The 19,327-nt window shown below is 48.0% G+C and overlaps 1 protein-coding gene across 1 annotated transcript in view; it reads left to right on the forward strand.

The window, feature by feature from the left end:
- Window positions 1–6: 6 nt before the first annotated feature.
- The window catches only part of BACE2 (beta-site APP-cleaving enzyme 2), a 108,688-nt gene continuing 89,367 nt past the window's right edge, over window positions 7–19,327 (forward strand). Inside the window, exon 1 of the mRNA XM_011984181.1 lies at window positions 7–138. Coding sequence (XP_011839571.1) covers window positions 64–138 — 75 coding nt within the window. The 5' untranslated portion in view covers window positions 7–63. The remainder of the gene's footprint in view (window positions 139–19,327) is intronic.

Below are 19,327 nucleotides of genomic sequence, written 5' to 3' on the forward strand. Positions count from 1 at the left end.
GGCCTGGCGCTCGCCCTGGAGCCTGCCCTGGAGTCCGCCGCGGGCGCCGCCAACTTCTTGGCCATGGTGGACAACCTGCAGGGGGACTCTGGCCGCGGCTACTACCTGGAGATGCTGATCGGGACCCCCCCGCAGAAGGTAGGGCCCCCCCGGCTGCTGCCGCGGGCTTTTCGGGCTCGTTGGGGGGAGGGGGCCGTCCAGAGACGCCTCCACGCGGCTTAGCGTCGCCCCCAAAGCAGCAGCTGTCCCCGCACAGAAGAGCGGGGAACGCAGAGGGGTTCGGGTGGGCCGGGGAGCGTGGGCGCTCGCTCTTGAGTCGTGGAGGACGGCGGCCCCCGCTCGGGGCGCACGGAGGGGTGTGCGCGAGTGTTTCAGAACTTGTGAGCTCCCCCTCCGCGGGGCTGGGCGGGAGAGGAGACCTGGAACTTGCCGCCTCCAATAACGTGATTTCCTTCTTGCGGGCGACACCTACTTCCAGCGGGAGACGGAACGGTGGGCCTTGGGCGACGGGCTATTATGGGGAAAATCACCTCGTGTTCATACTCTCCCTCCCCCCGCCCCCCACCATGCTGTCTCATTGCTAAAGAGGCTGGTGGCTGGCTTCCAAAGGCGCAGTACCCTTTAAAAAGGATTTATGCATGAGCTCAGCTAAAAGCAAGCCGGTTCAGGAGTGGCTTGCTTGCTGCTCTGAGGAAGGAGCAGCGTCTCCCCTGCGCCCGCTTTCCTTTCTCCGAGTTGGTTTGTCAGCTGTGTCCTCGCTTATCCGGCGGCCCTGCCCCTCTGCACGGAGCGATGCACGCACACGCGGGTGTGCGGAGAGTGTGAAATGTAGTCCAGCTACCGGAAAAAAATATGGGCTGAGTGAGGTCCGGGGACCAAGTGGTATCCCGATTACAACAGCTTTCTTTTTCTCTTACTCTGATGTTCATTTACTAACACTTTTTGTAGCAAGAAACAAATGTTCCCAAGCACAGTAATCAAAAAAAGAAAAAGAAAGAAAAAAAAAGTCCCAATTGCTCTGCTCCCCTCCTACTTTCAAACTATCTATTCCAAGTGGGATTTGAAGTCCTTTGCTCAATTGAATGCACTATTTGAGGATACTTTATTTTTATTTTTAACATTGTCATTTGGGTTTTAATTCAGCTATGATTCCGCCATAAATAGAACATACTCATGACTTTTGTATAATTCTCATTAAATTATTCAAGACTTTAAGAGGAAAGACATGCCATGCTAATTCTTTTAAAAAAGGAAACTGCCGAATAACTTCTGTAGTTGTTTAATTAGTTTAGGGGGAAAAAAAAACCTTCAAAAGCGTATTCAAACTTTGATTCGAGTTGCCTTTCATCTAAGTCATGGGAAGCCACGTGAGTGATCTTTGCCATCTCCAGGAGTGGATGGTTAGAGGGAGGGAAAGGGAATCCTCATCAGCTGAGGGAGCTTAACTTGGCCCTTAAGATGTGGTCTTGGTGCAGCCAACACGTGGGAACACGTGCCTGGTGCTGAGAACCTTGTAACTATCACAAGCTATTGAGGAAGAACCTCTTCTGTGACCTACAGAGAATCTTTTGGAACAGGCCTTGAAAGACTCCCCGTTTGAGATGTGTGCTCTGATGCAAGGGAATTATCTCTACTAAAAGTAAATTTGGGTGGTCTGAGGGCTATAATAAAAGAAGGCCTGAAACCCTCCCTCCGGAGGAAAGGGGAAAGGAAGAAGCCTGAAGAACGACTAAAAAATACTTAACTTTGGCAATCAAAAAAATAAAAAAGCTTTTATAAATAATAGTTTGCCTGTTAATTAATTCAGTGACCTTTACTTTAAAATGATGAGGTTTAATTAATTTAATTAACAGAAATGTATTGAGTACCTAGGCTCTTGTCTTCCCTATAGCCCAGGCAGTAGTTGGTTCAAGATTACTTCTCAACCATTAGCATGTTTCCAGGGAGGGCTGCTTCTACAGAGACAGATTTAATTTTTACAAGTGATGGGGAATGAAATATCCTGTACCTCCCTCCTGGCTTGATTTAGCGATAAGCTGCTTTATAGCAAAATCTTTCCAAATGCCTACGGTAAACTCAGGCTTTACTGACTACTGCATTAGGATTCAGTGCCAGCCTGTGTTGCCCTGAAATGTCTCTGACCACCAGCAGGGTGTCAGCAGCCAGCTAGAGGGGGCAGCAGTGCGGTGACTTCTGAACCTGGAGTGAGCTTTCCTGCTCTATTAATGGCCAGGAGTCATGCATTTATTCTCTGCTGATTCTCTGAAGCCTAAAATAAAAATTGCTTAGGTGGAGAGAAAAATGGAATTGTAAATTCAAGCAATAAATAACCAAGAAATTTTCAAGAATTAAGTAATAGTCATAGACAATGTCTGAAAGCTCGGTACGGGACAAGCTGTAGGTGTGCTTTCCCCAGAATCCCCACCCACCACCCACCACCCCTTGGGGTTCTTATATGCATTTGGGGATGGGAAAACTGAAGCTTGGAGAGACTGAACAACTTTCCAGGGCAACAGGACAAGAAAGAGGGAGGGCCAAAAATGGAAGCCAGGGAACTGAACTTCAGAAGCCAAGTTCTGAACCACCAGGCAGATAATGACTTCCTTCCCTTCATGCCTCCTGATGTCTTTGGTTTTGGCCTCAAACTACCCTTTCCAGCCAGAAAGCCCTGAACTTACACCCCAAGGTGTTAGGAACTTAATGTGTGACTGCAACTGGACCCTCGAACTGCCTGCTGTTCCCCCATCTCCTCCTTCCTTCAGTACTGCTGAATGAGCAACAGAATGAAGGGCTGGATCCAGGTGTGCGTGGGAGAGGCCTTGAGAGGAGAGGTTCAACAGGAACCAGAGCCCTCCAGCTTCCCCTCTTCTATGGGAAAGTCAACTGTTGGAAGTGTGCTTGTTCCCAGAAGGCTTTAATCAGTAACTGGAGGTCCATTCTTTGCCCAGTGACTCTGTGAGGAGTCACAGGCATGTGCCCAGAAGCCCGCATGAGAGCTGCAAGGCAAGGCCCGGGTGCTGGCAGGAAGGGCCACGTTGGCATGGAGATGACTGCCAGGTTTGTGGCTGATCCCATTATGTGGGTTCTTCCGAACTGTAGAACTTTCGAACAGTTCTTTGAACCAGCATCTGCTTGAACCATGCAATTTGGTCTTATTAATAATAATAACACTATTCTAAAGTGATTATAATTACAGCAATTTCCATTATTAAAAAAGAGACTTTCATGCGAACACAATAACTGCAGCTGAAGACAGGAAAAGGTGTGCAGCCATATACCTTGTAGTAGCTTCAAAAAAAGCCTTTGGGATTTTTTTTTCTGAAAGATTTTCTGTCATCTCCACTAAGATGGGTAAAGCAGACAGCAAAACTGTTCTCATACCTGAACACTTGAATGTAAAGGGCCACCTAATTATTTTGACGAATCTTATTTTAATCATGGTGCGCTCACTTGATTATCAGCCTCGTCGTACACAATTATTTGGAAGACTTGCATTGAAAATATGGATTGAGCATATGGCAATAAGAGTTTGTGTTCTTCAGAAGAAGCCATCCAGGCTCCCCAAATGAAGCTGACTGTAGTTGAGGCTGAAAACAAGAAGGTAATCCCAGCAAGAAGAACTCTGATGGCGCCACCTGAAATGGTAAACTATTAAAGACAATGAGAAAAAACAATTACTGAGGATGAAAGAATAAGAAAGTCAAAGCCAGTTTGCCGCTAGCTCCTTCGAGTGAGAAGTGGCAGCTCCTGGGCTTTAGAGAAAGAATTCATCAAAGACTGTATTGCAGAGGACTGGGAAAGATGAGCCAAGAAATCAGCTTGAAACAATAAGGAGGGACAGGAGTCCGAGAAATAGTTTATAAGATCAAGAGCTGACCTTAATTTCTTGCTGATGGAGTGTTGGGCATTCAAAGGGCATGTGAAGCCCTTTGCGTGGCTCACCTCGTTTCATCCTTGCAACATCCTGGAAAATGTGCACAATAATGTGACTTAATTTTCAGACGGGGTAACCGAGGCTTGGAGAGGCAGAATAATTTGTCCAGGGCCACACTAGTGAAGGCAAAGCAGGGCGGAGCTGTCAATCTGGGTCTGCCTAGCTCAAAGTCTTTGCACTTCACTGCGGTTCCTCCTTAGGTGCAGTGTTTTAGTTATAATAACATTTAAGAAGAACCATTTTCATGCTTCTGGAGATGATGTGGTTTGACAAGAAGCATCCTGGCCTGATTACAGGTCCTGAACACTGTAGGGTCACACCTGTAACCATGGGCAAGTGTGTAACCTCCCTCAGCTTCCCTTTCCTCAGCTGTGGATAATCTTCTAATTTCTGCATTAATATCCTGGTCTCAAAACTATAGAAACTTGTTCTCACAATTCTGCAGGCCAGAGTTCAAAAAGCAAGGTGTCAGCAGAAACACTGTCCCTCTGGCGGCTCTCGGGGAGGATCCTTCCTTCCCTCTTAGTGTCTGATGGCTGCTGGCATTTTTTGGCCCTTGGCCGCATCACTCCAATCTCTCCCCTCCCTGTAAGTTTCTGTGTCCGGATTCCTCTCTTATAAGGAGACCGTTATTAGATTAGGGCCTGCCCTCCTCTAACCTGACCTCATCTTTACTTGATCACGTCTGCATAGACCCACTTTCTGAGTAAGGTCAAGTTCACAGGTACCGGAGTTACGTCTTCAGCATATCTTTTGGGGAACATGATTTAATCCACAACAAGTTCATTCTAAGTTTTTCATTCTATGGATTTTTTTTTCTTTGATTCTGCCTCACCTTTTAATTGTTAATAATTTCAACTTGGGATTCAAGTGTAATTTTTATCACAGGAAATAAACAAATGATGACTTTAGTGCTGTATTAACATGAAGCCTGTGGCAAGAGAGTGCCCTGGGGCTTAGGGTGGGAGAAGGAAGAGGGGAGGGTTTCTGCTTCCCTTCTGTACTTCTGTATTATTTTTCCTGCTGGAGAGTAGTTGCTTAAAAATTTAAAACATCAGGCCGGGCACGGTGGCTCATGCCTGTAATCCCAGGACTTTGGAAGGCTGAGGCGGGCGGATCACCTGAGGTCAGGAGTTTGAGACCAGCCTGGTCAACATGGTGAAACCCCGTCTCTACTAAAAATATGAAAATTAGCCAAGCATGGTGGCTTATGCCTGTAGTCCCAGCTACTTGGGAGGCTGAGGCAGGAGAATTGCTTGAACCCGGGAGGCAGAGGTTGCAGTGAGCCAAGATCATGTCAGTGCGCTCCAGCCTGGGTGTCAGAACAAGATACCTCTCGAAAAAAAGAGTTTAAAATGTCCCATGTCATATTGCACTAATTCTAGAATTGCTGAAATTAATGTATAATATGAGAAATCCAATGTGTGCAAGATTAGATCAATGATATTTAAATACCTATTAGTAATAAACACTTATGTTGGGATGGATGTAGAAAGCTTGAGTATTTTGTGTTTTAATGACGTTGTAAGGCAACCCCCTTATCAATCAGGATATATTTAATATGAAATAGGAGCTTCCCCCCATACTTCCCGTCATACTTATCCCTGATATCCTTGTGTGATCTCCTTGTTGTAGGTAAGTTGGCTCCACCTCCTCTTGGCTACCCATTTTTCCCTTTTCCTCCTGGAATGATCCCAAAAGGATAAAGCTAGCTGTTGTGATGAGCAGCTTTTTGTTGTTGTTGTTGTTGTTGAGACCGAGTCTCGCTCTGCCGCCAGGCTGGAGTGCAGTGACGCGATCTCAGCTCACTACAACCTCCGCCTCCTGGGTTCAAGCGATTCTCCTGCCTCAGCTTCCTAAGTAGCTGGGACTACAGGCGCACACCACCACACCCGGCTAATTTTTGTGCTTTAGTAGAGATGGGGTTTCACCATGTTGGCCAGAATGGTCTTGATCTCTTGACCTCGTGATCCGCCCACCTCGCCTCCCAAAGTTCTGGGATTACAGGCCTGAGCCACCACGCCCCGCCAAGTGGCTATTCTTTGGTGGTGGTGGTGGTACGTAGCTGCATCGCTCCCAGGGGTGGAGGGGGAGGAATTTAAAGGTGGTGTTTTTCTCCTTCTCCCTGGTATCTGACAACATGCCTTGGGATTTATGTGACATCTCGTTCATAGACTAGAGTAGGTCAAGCCTTTGGTCCCTGAATTCAGGGTCTGCCTATGCTGGAGCAGAGGTGGGGGGTTAGTGCGCTACTGACTCTTGCCCCACCCCCCCACTGGGTATAGCAGGAATGGGGTGGTGGTCCTGCCTGCTGGTGAGCGAGGCCCCTCTCCGGGTGACCTGAGGCTTCTATGACTGACTGTGGGCCTCTGCCTGTCCTTGGGTCCCTTGCTGTGTGTCACGGATCCCTCCTCCAGGTCATCCTATTTGCCCGGCCTTGGTGAGACACTGGGGCTCATTGTATGTTAAGGTAACAGATACTACCTGGACAACAGGGCATACCTGTGAGGCAGGTGGGCAGCCTGGCATCCCTTCTATAACTTCCCTGGGTGTAAACATGTTTCTGATGGAACCTGAGGAAGAGAGTGTCACTTCTTCTGGGTGACTTTCCTGGCCTGGCTCCCCTTGCATCCTCTCTTGGCCTAGGTGTACTATTTTGATATTTGACTATTGCTGCTCAATAAAAAAATGGTCACTTGTTTGCTCTTAGAATTCTCAAAGGAAGAAAGAATACTCTGGGAGTGTTGACATTAACCCCATAAGGGAAGTGAAATGAGTGGGTTTGTTTTGTGCTAATGCTTGCTGTCCAGCACAGGTCCCGGGTGGGATGTTTTCAGATTTTTATTATATGGCAATTACATACCTGCACTTAGAAATACACAGCCTCAGTGCTGCCATTGCAGGAAGACAAGGAGACTGTCTAAAGAGTAACGTGGCGATGCCCGAGGCAGCTCCATCATTCCCGGGAACCATAAAGGGAAGTGGGAATGCGCACTCCATCCGTTTCACACTAGGCTGAAAGTGGCAGGGGGAGAATTTACACCTGTCCTGCTAAGGGCAGCGTCGTTTTCCCACTGCAGAGTCCCAGCTTCTCCAAAGCCGGTGCTTGGGAAGTGACCTCGTTGGCAGCAGGCAGGAGACTGGTGCAGTGTGCCAGCTGTGCAAACCCCCACCAGCAGCCAAAGACAATAACGTCTAAAGCAGCCCCTCAGGATTTCGCACCATGGGGGTGGCGAGGGGTAGTAGGAGGTGGAAAGCATTGAATCAGAAAGTTTTCCAGGTACCAGCGATGCCAGGGTTAATATGGTCTGGCTTACTTTTCAGGTGAGCACCTGTAGCTGGCAGGAAAGCGGCTTCTTGGTGGAGGGGCATGGATTCCAGAAGCCCTGGAGAGGCATCCGGAGCCCTTCCCATTACATTGTGCTGCCTCCTGGGGAAATTCCTAAGCTTTTTTCGAATGAGAAAAGCCACTGGCAAGTAGACAGAATTGTGTGGTTTGTGCAGTGATTGGAGAGCTAGGTGCTTTGGGTACTAGTCCCAGATCTGCTACTTGCCAAATGTTGGGTATTGGAGAGAAGTCATTTGACCTGTCTGAGCCTGTTTCCTCATCTGTAAATCAGGGAATTGGCACAAGTGACCTGAGATTCCTTCTAGAAGCTCTAACAGTCAATGGTATCATCTATTTCATTTGAGAGAATCTCCATAGCTCTAATTTTTTGCCCCTAGACCAATCTGCTTCAGCTTTGTGTCGGTGCATCACCTGGGGTTCTGTTAAAATGCAGAATTGGATTCAGTGGCTGGGAGCAGAGCTGAGGGTGGCCCTGCCAGCTCACAGGTCACACTTGGAGTCGTTGCTTCTTTCCCCAAACCAGCTGCCTATGGTTCCTGGAAAGACCAGGAATGCCTTGCAGAAGAGCCTAGAAATACAGATTCCCATATGCAGTCCAGACTTACTGGGTGAGACTGTCTGCACTAGGACCTGAGAATCTGCATTTTATTGTATCCCTTGAGTCTCCTTTAAGCAGCCAGGCTGGCCCCAGCCATTGGACTCTATTTGGAGGCCACTGCAGAGGCCAGGTTCTCTGCTCAGCGGTTTCCTGTGCAGAAAGGCTGTGTTCTTTCATCTTCCTAAATACTGTTCCTAGGTTGTTTCCTTCTCTTTGCCCATCTAGAAAATCTCCATGTCAAACAGATTGTGTTCCAAAAGCTGCTTGTGTTGGGCAAGTGGAAAACATGCAGTTTTCTCTAGGGATCTCATTCTGAGGTGGTACTGCTCAAAATCTTGGTGCTGAACGTGTGTTTTTGAGATTTCCAGCCTATCACAGGGCCGCAAGGTGCAAATATCAAGAAAAATAAATTATGAGAAAGACAAAGTGAAAAAGACATACAAAATACAAGTGTCATTCTTTTTATTCTTAGTTTGGACAGATATCCCATTCTCCTACACTGGTCCCAGTTTCTGAAGCTTCCTGTAATGATCAGCGGTTACCTTGCTGCCCACGTAACTGCAAACCCTTCTGTACAAAGTGTGCTTGCTCCAAGGCAGTGCAAAGTAGAAGTTGTTACAAATGGTTCCCGTAACAAATTTGTTTGGCGGCCTTTTCCCTTGAATGAGACAGTGGTTATTTTTGCTAAAGCAGAAAGGAAATGTGATACTATTGGGCTGTGTTTTGCTCTCTGGAGTAATCCTGCTTGGGGAAAATGGAGGCTTGTTCCAGAATGCAGAAATCCCATTAAATTAGGCAGTCTTGGGCTGGAGGACATCTGCCTGCATCCCCAGTGCCTCACAACTCACATCTGTAAAGGCCACTTAGGTGGGACACCATCGAGACATTGAAAATCGGCAGAAGGAAGGCAGGAAGGGGAGGAGAGGATCGAACCTGTCAAAATAGATATTCGGAAAATCTGTGTTCTAAAATAAGGCAGCCCTTCCCTCACAGCACACTTATTCCTAATTTCAACAGGACTCTGAGCCTTGCCCCACAGCGTTGCAGCCTACAGCAAATTAGAAACTAGGGTGTGGGGGGCGATGTTATTCCACCAGTAACACCCTTGGGACACAAGATGTTTGCTCTCCTACCTCTCTATCGCCTTCCCAATGAAGGGTCAAGATAAAACAGTGTGCATTTATAGTGTTGAGAGAGTTAAGTGAGCTGAGATGTATTAGAACCTTAGCCTTGCACAGCGTCAGCCGCGTGGTAAGTGTTCCATAAATCTTCGTTTAGAAAGAGTGGCAAATTCCCGGCTGCTAGTAAACAAAGGAGGGAAGACAGACAAAACGGAACAGCAACAACAACAGAAACCCCGAGAACTAGATGCCTAACAATCTGAGTCTGTGTCTTGAAGGAATGTGCATCCTGCCCTCTGATTGCAAAGCCAGGCCTTCTGTGGCCCCACGATGCTGCCTCCTAGCCCTCCTAAGGGGGGTGGGAGTGGAGCTTTACGCCATGGTGGCAAACAGACCTGGCTCCATGGATCTCAAAGCGGGGTGATGGTGCACCCCCACCCGGGGGACATCTGGCATCCTCTGGAGACATTTTGAGTTCTCACAACTTAGAGGGTGCTACTGGCATCCTGTGGGTGGAGACTGGAAGTGCTGTTCAGCATTCTTTGCTGCACAGGGCAGCGCCCACAAGAAATAACGATCTGGTCCAAAATGGCAACCATGCCAAGACTGAGAAATCCTGGTTACTCGACACAGCAGGTCGACTGGCCTGGGAGTCGCTGCCCAGAGAGGCAAAGGGAGAATGTCCAGTGGAAACAGCTGCCCTGAGCACACAGGGCACGCTGACACCTGCTGATTCCCCCCAGCCTTAAGGTCCTGTCTTGTTTCTAACACCACGTGGATCTTCTTGCCAGATGCATTAAAGTGTGAGAAGAGTTAAAAATCACTTATAACTGGAGCGACTAGGGATTAAAGAGGAGAAAAAATTTGAACCCGACTCAAAGGATGAGCATGTTTTTCTTTCTTTCTTCAGCACATTGGCTGGGTGTGGTGGCTTCATGCCTGTAATCCCAGCACTTTGGAAGGCCAAGGTGGGAGGATTGCTTGAGGACAGGGGTTCAAGATCAGCCTAGGCAACATAGCAAGTCCCCATTTATACAATTCTTTTTTTTTTTTAATTAGCCAGGCTTTGTGGTGCATGCCTGTAGTCCCAGCTACTCAGGAGGCTGAGGCAGGAGGATCACTGGAGCTCAGGAGTTCAAGGCTGCAATGAATTATGATGGCGCCACTGCACTCCAGCCTGTGCAACAGAGCAAGACCTTGCCTCAAAACATATTTATTAAGCACCTACTACATGTCAGGGCCTTGGTCTAAGCCCTGGTATGCAACAGTCAGCTAGACAAAGATAGTCTTGGCTTTTACAGAACCTCTCTTCTTGTAAGGAAGACAGATTGTTAAAGAAGTAAACAGACTTTTAGAGGAGTGCTGTGAGACAGTGCAATGTGGAAAGGGGTATGGGTAAAAGAATCCTGCTTTATAAGGGGGGTTGGGGACGAACTCTCTGAGGAGGTGCAGTTTGAACTGAGATTGGCATGAGGAGAAGGATTGAGCCTTGAGAAGTTAGGGAAAGCGTGTTCCAGCCTGCAGCCAGGCAGGTGACTTGAGGGAGTCCAGGGTGAGGGAGAGTGTCAGAGGGAGTGAGGGAGTCCAGGGTGAGGGAGGGTGTCGGAGGGAGTGAGGGAGTCCAGGGTGAGGGAGGGTGTCAGAGGGAGTGAGGGTGTCAGGGTGAGGAGTGAGGGTGTCAGGGTGAGGAGTGAGGGTGTCAGGGTGAGTGAGTGTGTCCAGAGTGAGGAGTGAGGGTGTCAGGGTGAGGAGTGAGGGTGTCCAGGTTCAGGGTGTCAGGGTGAGTGAGGGTGTCCAGAGTGAGGAGTGAGGGTGTCCAGGGTGAGGAGTGAGGGTGTCAGGGTGAGGAGTGAGGGTGTCAGGGTGAGTGAGTGTGTCCAGAGTGAGGAGTGAGGGTGTCCAGGGTCAGGGTGTCAGGGTGAGTGAGGGTGTCCAGAGTGAGGAGTGAGGGTGTCCAGGGTCAGGGTGTCAGGGTGAGTGAGGGTGTCCAGGGTCAGGGTGTCAGGGTGAGTGAGGGTGTCCAGGGTGAGGAGTGAGGGTGTTGGGGGAGTGAGGGTGTCAGGGGGAGTGAGGGTGTCAGGGTGAGGAGTGAGGGTGTCAGGGGTAGTGAAGCTGTCAGGGTGAGGAGGGAGGGTGTCAGGAGGAGTAAGGGTGTCAGGGTGAGGAGTGAGGGTGTCCAGAGTGAGGAGTGAGGGTGTCAGGGGTGTGAGGGTGTCAGGATGAGGGGGGAAGGTGTCGGGGGGAGTGAGGGTGTTCACAGTGAGGAGTAAGGGTGTCAGGGTGAGTGAGGGTGCTGGGGGAGTGAAGGTGTCAGGGTGAGGAGTGAGGGTATTAGGGGGAGTGAGATTGTCAGGGGGAGCAGTGAGGGTGTCAGGGTGAGGAGTGAGGGTGTCAGTGGGAGCAGTGAGGGTGTAGGGGAGTGAAGGTGTCGGTGGGGTGTGAGGGTGTCAGGGGGAGTGAGGGTGTCTGGGGAAGTGAGGGTGTTGGGGTGAGGAGTGAGGGTGTCAGGGTGAGTGAGGGTGTTAGGGGGAGTGAAGGTGTCAGGGTGAGGTGTGAGAGTGTCAGGTGGAGTGAGGGTGTCAGGGTGACGAGTGAGGGTATTAGGGGGAGTAAGATTGTCAGGGGGAGTGAGAGTGTCTGGGGAAGTGAGGGTGTCAGGGGGAGTAGTGAGGGTGTCAGTGGGAGCAGTGAGGGTGTCGGGGAGTGAAGGTGTCAGGGTAAGGTGTGAGGGTGTCAGGGGTGTGAGGGTGTCAGGGTGAGGAGGGAGGGTGTCGGGGGAGTGAGGGTATCAGGGGAAGTGAGAGTGTCAGGGTGAGGAGTGAGGGTGTCGGGGGGATTGAGGGTGTCAGGGTGAGGAGTGAGGGTGTCGGGGGGATTGAGGGTGTCAGGGTGAGGAGTGAGGGTGTCTGGGGAAGTGAGGGTGAGGGTGTCGGGGGAGTGAGGGTATCAGGGGAAGTGAGAGTGTCAGGGTGAGGAGTGAGGGTGTCGGGGGGATTGAGGGTGTCAGGGTGAGGAGTGAGGGTGTCGGGGGGATTGAGGGTGTCAGGGTGAGGAGTGAGGGTGTCGGGGAGATTGAGGGTGTCAGGGTGAGGAGTGAGGGTGTCGGGGGGAGTGAGAGTGTCAGGGTGAGGAGTGAGGGTGTCAGGGTGAGGAGTGAGGGTGTCGGGGAGTAAGGGTGTCGGGGAGTGAGGGTGTCGGGCAGTGAGGGTGTCAGGGTGAGGAGTGAAGGTGTCCAGGGGAGTGAGGGTATCAGGGTGAGGAGTGAGGGTGTCGGGTAGTGAGAGTGTCAGGGTGAGGAGTGAGGGTGTCCCGGGGAGTGAGGGTGTCGGGGGAGTGAGGGTGTCAGGATGAGGATGAGGGTGTCGGGGGAGTGAGGGTGTCAGGGAGTGAGGGTGTCAGGGGGAGTGAGGGTGTCAGGGTGAGGTGTGAGGGTGTCAGGGGAGTGAGGGTATCAGGGTGAGGAGTGAGGGTGTCCGGGGAATTGAGGGTGTCAGGGGGAGTGAGAGTGTCAGAGTGAGGAGTGAGGGTGTCGGGGAGTGAGGGTGTCCCGGGGAATGAGGGTGTCGGGGAGTGAGAGTGTCAGGGTGAGGAGTGAGAGTGTCGGGGGAGTGAGGGTGTCAGGGTGAGGAGTGAGGGTGTCACAGGGAGTGAGGGTGTCAGGATGAGGAGTGAGGGTGTCAGGATGAGGAGTGAGGGTGTCAGGGGGATTGAGGGTGTCAGGGCGAGTGCACATGTGTGGTGGGGAAGTGTTTGCAGTGCTTCAGGCGCAGCTCTTCTTTCATCTAGTTTAAAATTGTGCTCTGAGTTTAGATTTTAGTAGAACAAAGGCCTTACAAAGAATGTGAAAACATTATGCTACCTGCTTACAGGCAATTAAAAAGGAGAATCAAGCTGACAGTGCCCGGTGTGGGATGGGATGGAGAAGGCCCCAGAGACTATTGTGTTCTTCAACAGTGTCCTGGGCTGGTTTCTCTGGAAATGGCCCTGAGGCATGGATGTAAGTGTGGCTAGCTTACTGGGAGATGATCCCAGTGATGCAAGACAGGCGAGCCCTAAGATTGAGGCATAGCTCAGGAGGGTTCTCGGCTTTGCCCAGAAAAGAACTCAAGGGCAAGCCAGTGGTGTTAGCAACTTTTATTGAAGTGGCCAGTCGCGCACAGCAGCAACAGAGGTGCTGCTCCTTGCAGAGTAGGGCTGCGCCATAGGCTGTGTGCCCAGAGTAGCAGCTCAGAGGCAGTTCTGCAGTCCTGTTTGTACCCACTTTTAATTATATGCAAATTAAGGGGCAGTTAACGCAGACATTTCCAGGGCGATGGTGGTAACTTCTGGGTTGTCGAGTCGTTGCCATGGAAAGGGGCGGTAACTTCTGGGTGTTGCCAGAGCCATGGTGAACTGACTTGGCACAGGTGGGTGTGTCCTGTGGAAACTGGCATCTGCCCTGGACCTGTTTTAGCTAATGCTCAGTTTGGTCTGAGTGCCTGAGCTTCCAGAGTTGAGTCCCACCTCCTACCTCATTCCCCCTTCAGAGATTAGATACTCCTCCTTAATCTTAAGGGGGCTGCCGAAGGGCGGAGATCTGTTTTCTGTAACTACTTCCTGCTGAGTTTATGGACGTAGGCCCTGCCTAGCAGTGGAGGAGTAAAAATCTCTGGATACCTGAACTAAGGGGCCCAGAGGCAGGACGATTTCATTCTCTGTGTCAGTGGACAGGATAGGCTGGAAGTCTTGTGCCAGCATTGTCTCTGGAACTGCAGTAATCTAGAATACACAAACTTTACTAAGAGGTTAAAGAAGCAAGGACCAAACAATTGTAACAAGACAGTTGTCAAAGGTCCTAGAAGAGGCGAAAAATAGGTGAGACTTGGGAAGGCACTTTTGATGGTTGACCAGATATAGTTGGGGTCAGTGCCCTGATTATTTCTGTGTAACTAGCTAGCTTGCTCATAGAACTTTTGAATGTTAACCTCAACCTGTCCAGAGTAAACATATGTGCAGCAGGTTTTATTAATAACTGCACAAGACTCCAACTTGTTCATCTAGTAAATTATCCAATGCTAGTCTGTTATCGACAACTACATTTGCCAGGTCTAAGGAACTCTTGAATTCTCTTTAATGCCTGACCTCCGTTGGTGGCTAAGGGTTCTAGGATTTGAGCCAAGTTCTTTAGCGTTAACTCATGGTAGGCAAAGCCACCCCAGGGTGCTGCTAGTCCTATTGCCGCCCTGATTCCTGCCAGAATTAATTGTATTGCTCACTTATTTCTGGTATTCTTGGGTCCCAGGGGTTATAGATTGTGACCCCTGGAGGGGCAAGAGTGGCTAACATTCATTCACGTCAGTTCCAAGCTTTTTAGATACAAGGGAAAGCTATTCCTTAAAGAAGAAGTGACTCCTTAGGGAGTTGGAGTGGTTATAGGGCGTGACTTCTTCCCATTCATGGTCACAAACAAAAATGAGCCCAGCCGGGGCACCAACAGAAGCCCTGCCGAGTGTGGTGTTTACGCTTCGTTGCCAGGTTGAGTCTATAGAGATATTTTCCGCCTGTTCTCGTGGTGGTGGTTGAACAGTCTTTGTTTTCTAGAAGAGGGTAATACTATCACCTTCCCAGATCAGGCAGTTGTTTTTCCTTTGTATGTTCCTACCCAGGGGAAGGTACCATATATGGTCTTTTCACTTACAAATGGCATCTCATTTACCTCCCTGTGGTCTTGGAAACTTGGCAACTGGAGTTGGATCAGCACCGCAGAGACGCTTCCACTTTTGTGTCATTAATGCAAGAGTGGATGCAAAAGTTAGAGTTATGAGTGCACTGGAGATATACTGAACTTCCCGGATTCAGATAATAGTGGTCAGGGCAGGGAAACAGCAGGGTTCAGGTGGGATCCACTAAGTGGGGGAGAGTTCCACTTCACAAGTAGGGGTTTGGGTATTTTGGGATTGCTATGGTTAATTAGGAAGTCTGGGGACATGGTCCTGAGATTTTCCAGGTAGGTCAGAAGATGAAACTCTCTATCCTGGGAGTGTTGATGACAAATCTAGCAACTGTAAAGATGATTCTATGATACTACAATTTTTGAAATATTTACCGTAGAATTGTGTCCACCCTCCCTCTCCACATACACACTGGCTTAAGTTAATTAGAAGAGCAAACAGAATTAACAGTGGCATCATGGTATCTGATTGGGTCTTAGAGTGGCCTCTATATCCAACAAGCCCACAGGAGATGTTTCCCAGCAGGAGGTGGCTGGTTAAAGCCATAGAAAAGAAGTACTACAGTCAGGAAGAAGTGCAAGATTAACGCTCCTATTCCCATCTACAGCATTACATTACCTCTTCTGGCTGAGTGTTGATTATTTTAAATAGGTAGCAGAGGTCTTCCAAAGCTTTACTGATATTGGTTGTGGTTGCAGTGTCCTTCCTTTGTGCCTGTGACTCATAAGAAACAGGTTTAATCCTGGATCTGTGGGCCCAAGTAGGTGTCCCCTGAAGTTTAACAGCAGTGGGGGTACTTAACAATACCTGATAAGGGCCCTTCCATTTTGGTTGTAATTGATTCTTGGGGGATCCTTGTCTTTACCTTGTCCTTAAGGTTTTAGCAAGACTAATCTCCCGGTTGAAAAGGAGAGCTATCTTTTCCTTTGTGGGGAAGGACAGTATTTTATTTTTATATTGGAGGACCTTTTGAACCTGTCCTGAATTCTAAAGGGGAGGTAGAATGTTCATATAGGTAATTACTACAAGCCAAGACCACAGCAGCTCAACACATAAAATCCATAGACAAATCAGTTTTACAACCCCATTTCCTAGCTTCTAGTTCTTGGCTTCCATACTGCTCAAAAAGACTTCAAGGGCCAGTGAGTGCCCGCCCACCTCCACATTCATCCACACTGTGCAGATGACTTACACAGACCATCTACAACGTGGTTGAATTTCCTAACATGTTCTATACTACCTCTTTCTTAAATAACCAGTTATTTTGCTCTAGGATAGGAATTTACAAGATTTCTCCACATATAAAATTACTCTTTCTTTATATCCTTCCTTGCAAAACAAACAAAAAATACATTTTCTATTCATAATGTTCTTTACATCTCTCTTTTCTACTCACTGGTTCACTTGTGTTTTGAACCTCCCATTTAATAACTTCTGGATTAGACAAAAAAATTGTTCTCGATAAAGAATACATTTCTTCAGCACATTTTATTTAAACCTAGGAAGGAAGAAATTGTGAACTTCGCACTAGACATTGTCATTCTATAGATGAGAACCATTCTACCTTTTTGATTTTAAACCACACATTAAGCATATCCCATTTATGTGTATTTAATTATTTCACTTTTAACTGTTGTACGTAGATCACCGAGAAGCAAGATACCATGCAAAGCTAGTCACCATTTAAAGCCATTTTAACCATTTTGAAGCCTATGAACATCAGTGACTTACCTAGGTAAAAATCCTAAAGTTAAATTTTAGAAGATACAAGATTCTCTTCAAACTAATAAGCTTTCACTAGTCTTATTTGTTGAATGAGTGTTCTTTTATCTAGAAGCCAATTTGATAGCACGCTAAACACAACACATATCACAATACATGTACATATACCCAGAAACGTATTAAATAAAACAACCTATACAAGACAACTGGGTTCGAGTTATTTACAGAACTGGGACCCATCAACCTGGCCAAATTTTATTTGTCCTGATAGGTATGGAAAACAGGAAGAGGCAGGACAGGGAATCCCATAGCATCAACTGAAAAGGGGAGGGAGCAAAATGCATTGCTCAAAAGGAGATTCTGGAGTTCCCAAGCCACTGGAGCACGCACCCAGCAGTGGAAATACCAAGAAAAAATGTTCAGGCAGCTGCTTATCTGCCACTGTGGAAAGCTGTCCTCTGGGACAGTAAACAGCTCACTGGGGCTAGTAGAAGAAGGTTAGCTCTAGTATTGATGGAAGCTTTTTGTTGTTATTGTTCTCTCTCACCAGAGCAGTTAGGACATTCTCATTGCCAGGGGCCCTTTTGCTTATAGTATGCACAGTGAGTCTGGCCTAGGGGTCGCCAAGTCAGGGGCTCTTGTCCAGGCATCCCAGATGCCAATTTTGTAACATTTTCTCAAGATGAGTAACCCTGAGGGGGAAGGGGGCTTAAAGTCACTGTTAACAATTGTATGTGTTGGCTATTTCTTTTTACTCCCGTTTTTCCCTGTCCGTATTGTTGTAAACTTTAAAGGCTATGTTTAAGCATTGTCTCGTAGGACTTGAAGGTCCTATTGTTGCTTTTTGTAGATTCCTCCTAATGTCAGGAGAAGATTAAATGATAAAATGTGTACCCAGGAGAGCTTGCCCTTTTGGAGTGTCTGGGTCTGCATTAGTATATTTCCTGAGTGCTTCAACGAAATGACCCTGAAACTGAGCAGGATTTTCATCTTTTCCCTGAGTTATTTCTTTCACCTTGTCATAATTGACTGGCTTAACCACACACTTTTTCCTCTCCTTTTTTTTTCCCACACAGCACAGCAAGCGGATGACAATATTTGTAAGTCATGGCAATTTAAAGAACATGGTCAACGTAACAAACTCTTGTATAAGCTTTTCTGGATTATCTGAAAACTGGCCAATTCTTTCCTTTTATAACGTCCAATTAGACACGGAAAATGGCATATGTACTCTTTGAGCGTTCCCTCATTTCCATCAGCTACTTCCCACAGCGGACACAGGCTTGACTTTAGGGGCTGATATGGGGCCCCACTCCTGGTGTACTGGTTGGGCTCATTTTCTTGGGCAGCGGAGGGTATAGGCTAGGGCTAGTTGGATAAGGGGGAAAGGTGCCTGATGATATTGGGGTGCAATCTTTCATAGAATTGGTGAGAACCCCCACTCAGGAATGGGGGACTGAAGAGACTCTGGGGAGGCTTGTAAACTTTCTATGGGGAGCAGCGAGCTGGGGCTCCCTTATGCATGGCATTCTAGTGCCTGGAAGTAATGTGATCCAGTATAGAGCCATGAAAGTCTGTACATAAGGGATTTCTTCCCATTTTCCTTCTCTTTTACAAAATAAGCCTAATCTTAAAATATCATTATAATATATAGAACCATGTTTAGGCCAGATATATTCGTCATCTAACTTGTATTTAACCCAAATGGTGTTGCAATACGAAATGAGTTTCTTTTTCTTTAAGCCAAATTTGAATTTGCTCCAATAGCTTAAAAGACACCCTAGTGGCGAGTCCCTTGGGATGCTCCTTGTCGTCCCCATGCCTAGTAAGGATCTCTACAGAGGGTTTTAAGTAGCCTAAGTTTAGCAAAAGCCTAGTTACTTTTCCCTCTTAAATTCCCGTGTTCTTTAAAGGTGTAAATATAGATAGCAAGGTGTTATGAAAATGGATTATGAGCTGCAAATGGGCAGTCGAATGTTGAGCCTCAATTCCATAGAGATCCAGAGTTGGGTGGAGAGGGGGGCTAAACAAATGGAGGAAGGGAAAGGGGTAAACAGCGTTGCCCAAGGGGAGACCTGAGAGGCTCTGACTTGCTGGAGAACCTATCCAGTAGTGGAGACACTGAAAAAACTATTGGACTGGCCACTTGTCTACCACTGTAGGTGGCTGACTGCCAGGCCAGGAGCCTGGGAGCTCCCAATTCCTTTGACCAAGAGCAGCTTAAGCAAGGGAGTTATAAGACAGTACACAGGAAGGAGCCTGCAACTGGCTATTAGGAAAATAATACTCCTAACTTCAGGGTGGAAAAAGACAAGATCAGTATTGGCCTAGTGAAAGGGGTATAACCCACAATCCTAGAGGAAATGTCAGTGCTAAAAATCCCAGAGCATCTGGAGGGTGGCCTGTAACACCGATGCTGAGAACCCAAAATGCCTGTGTTTCAGCCAACGAGGATGCCCTCACCAAAGCAGCAGTGCACAGCAGTGCCAAAAACCCTGGGGCACCCAGGGGGCGGCCAACCCGGTGAACCCAAGACCAGGTTACAAAACATAGAACAACGTGACTCTGGTATTCCAGAGTCAACACAACAGGGAACCTCTCACAACCAAGTTTCCTGCCTTAAATGATTTCCCAAATACAGTTAACAGAAAGTCAAAAGCAAACATAAGACTCCAAACAAGACATACATATTAGGACTGAAAATGAAAGCGAAGTGGAGCAATAAAATGGAGTCAGAGGAGAAAGAACCAGGTAAAGGGGTGGCAAGGATGTGCTTTAAGGTACCTAAACTGTGGGGAACTGACCACTTAGCCAAAGGCTTTTATTTCCTAGCTTACCTGATATTATTGGTGGAGGTTGCAAAGGGGACACCCACCCATCCAACAGAAGACA

This window comes from Mandrillus leucophaeus, unplaced genomic scaffold (genome assembly GCF_000951045.1).
Source record: "Mandrillus leucophaeus isolate KB7577 unplaced genomic scaffold, Mleu.le_1.0 Scaffold262, whole genome shotgun sequence".
Taxonomy (NCBI): domain Eukaryota; kingdom Metazoa; phylum Chordata; class Mammalia; order Primates; family Cercopithecidae; genus Mandrillus; species Mandrillus leucophaeus.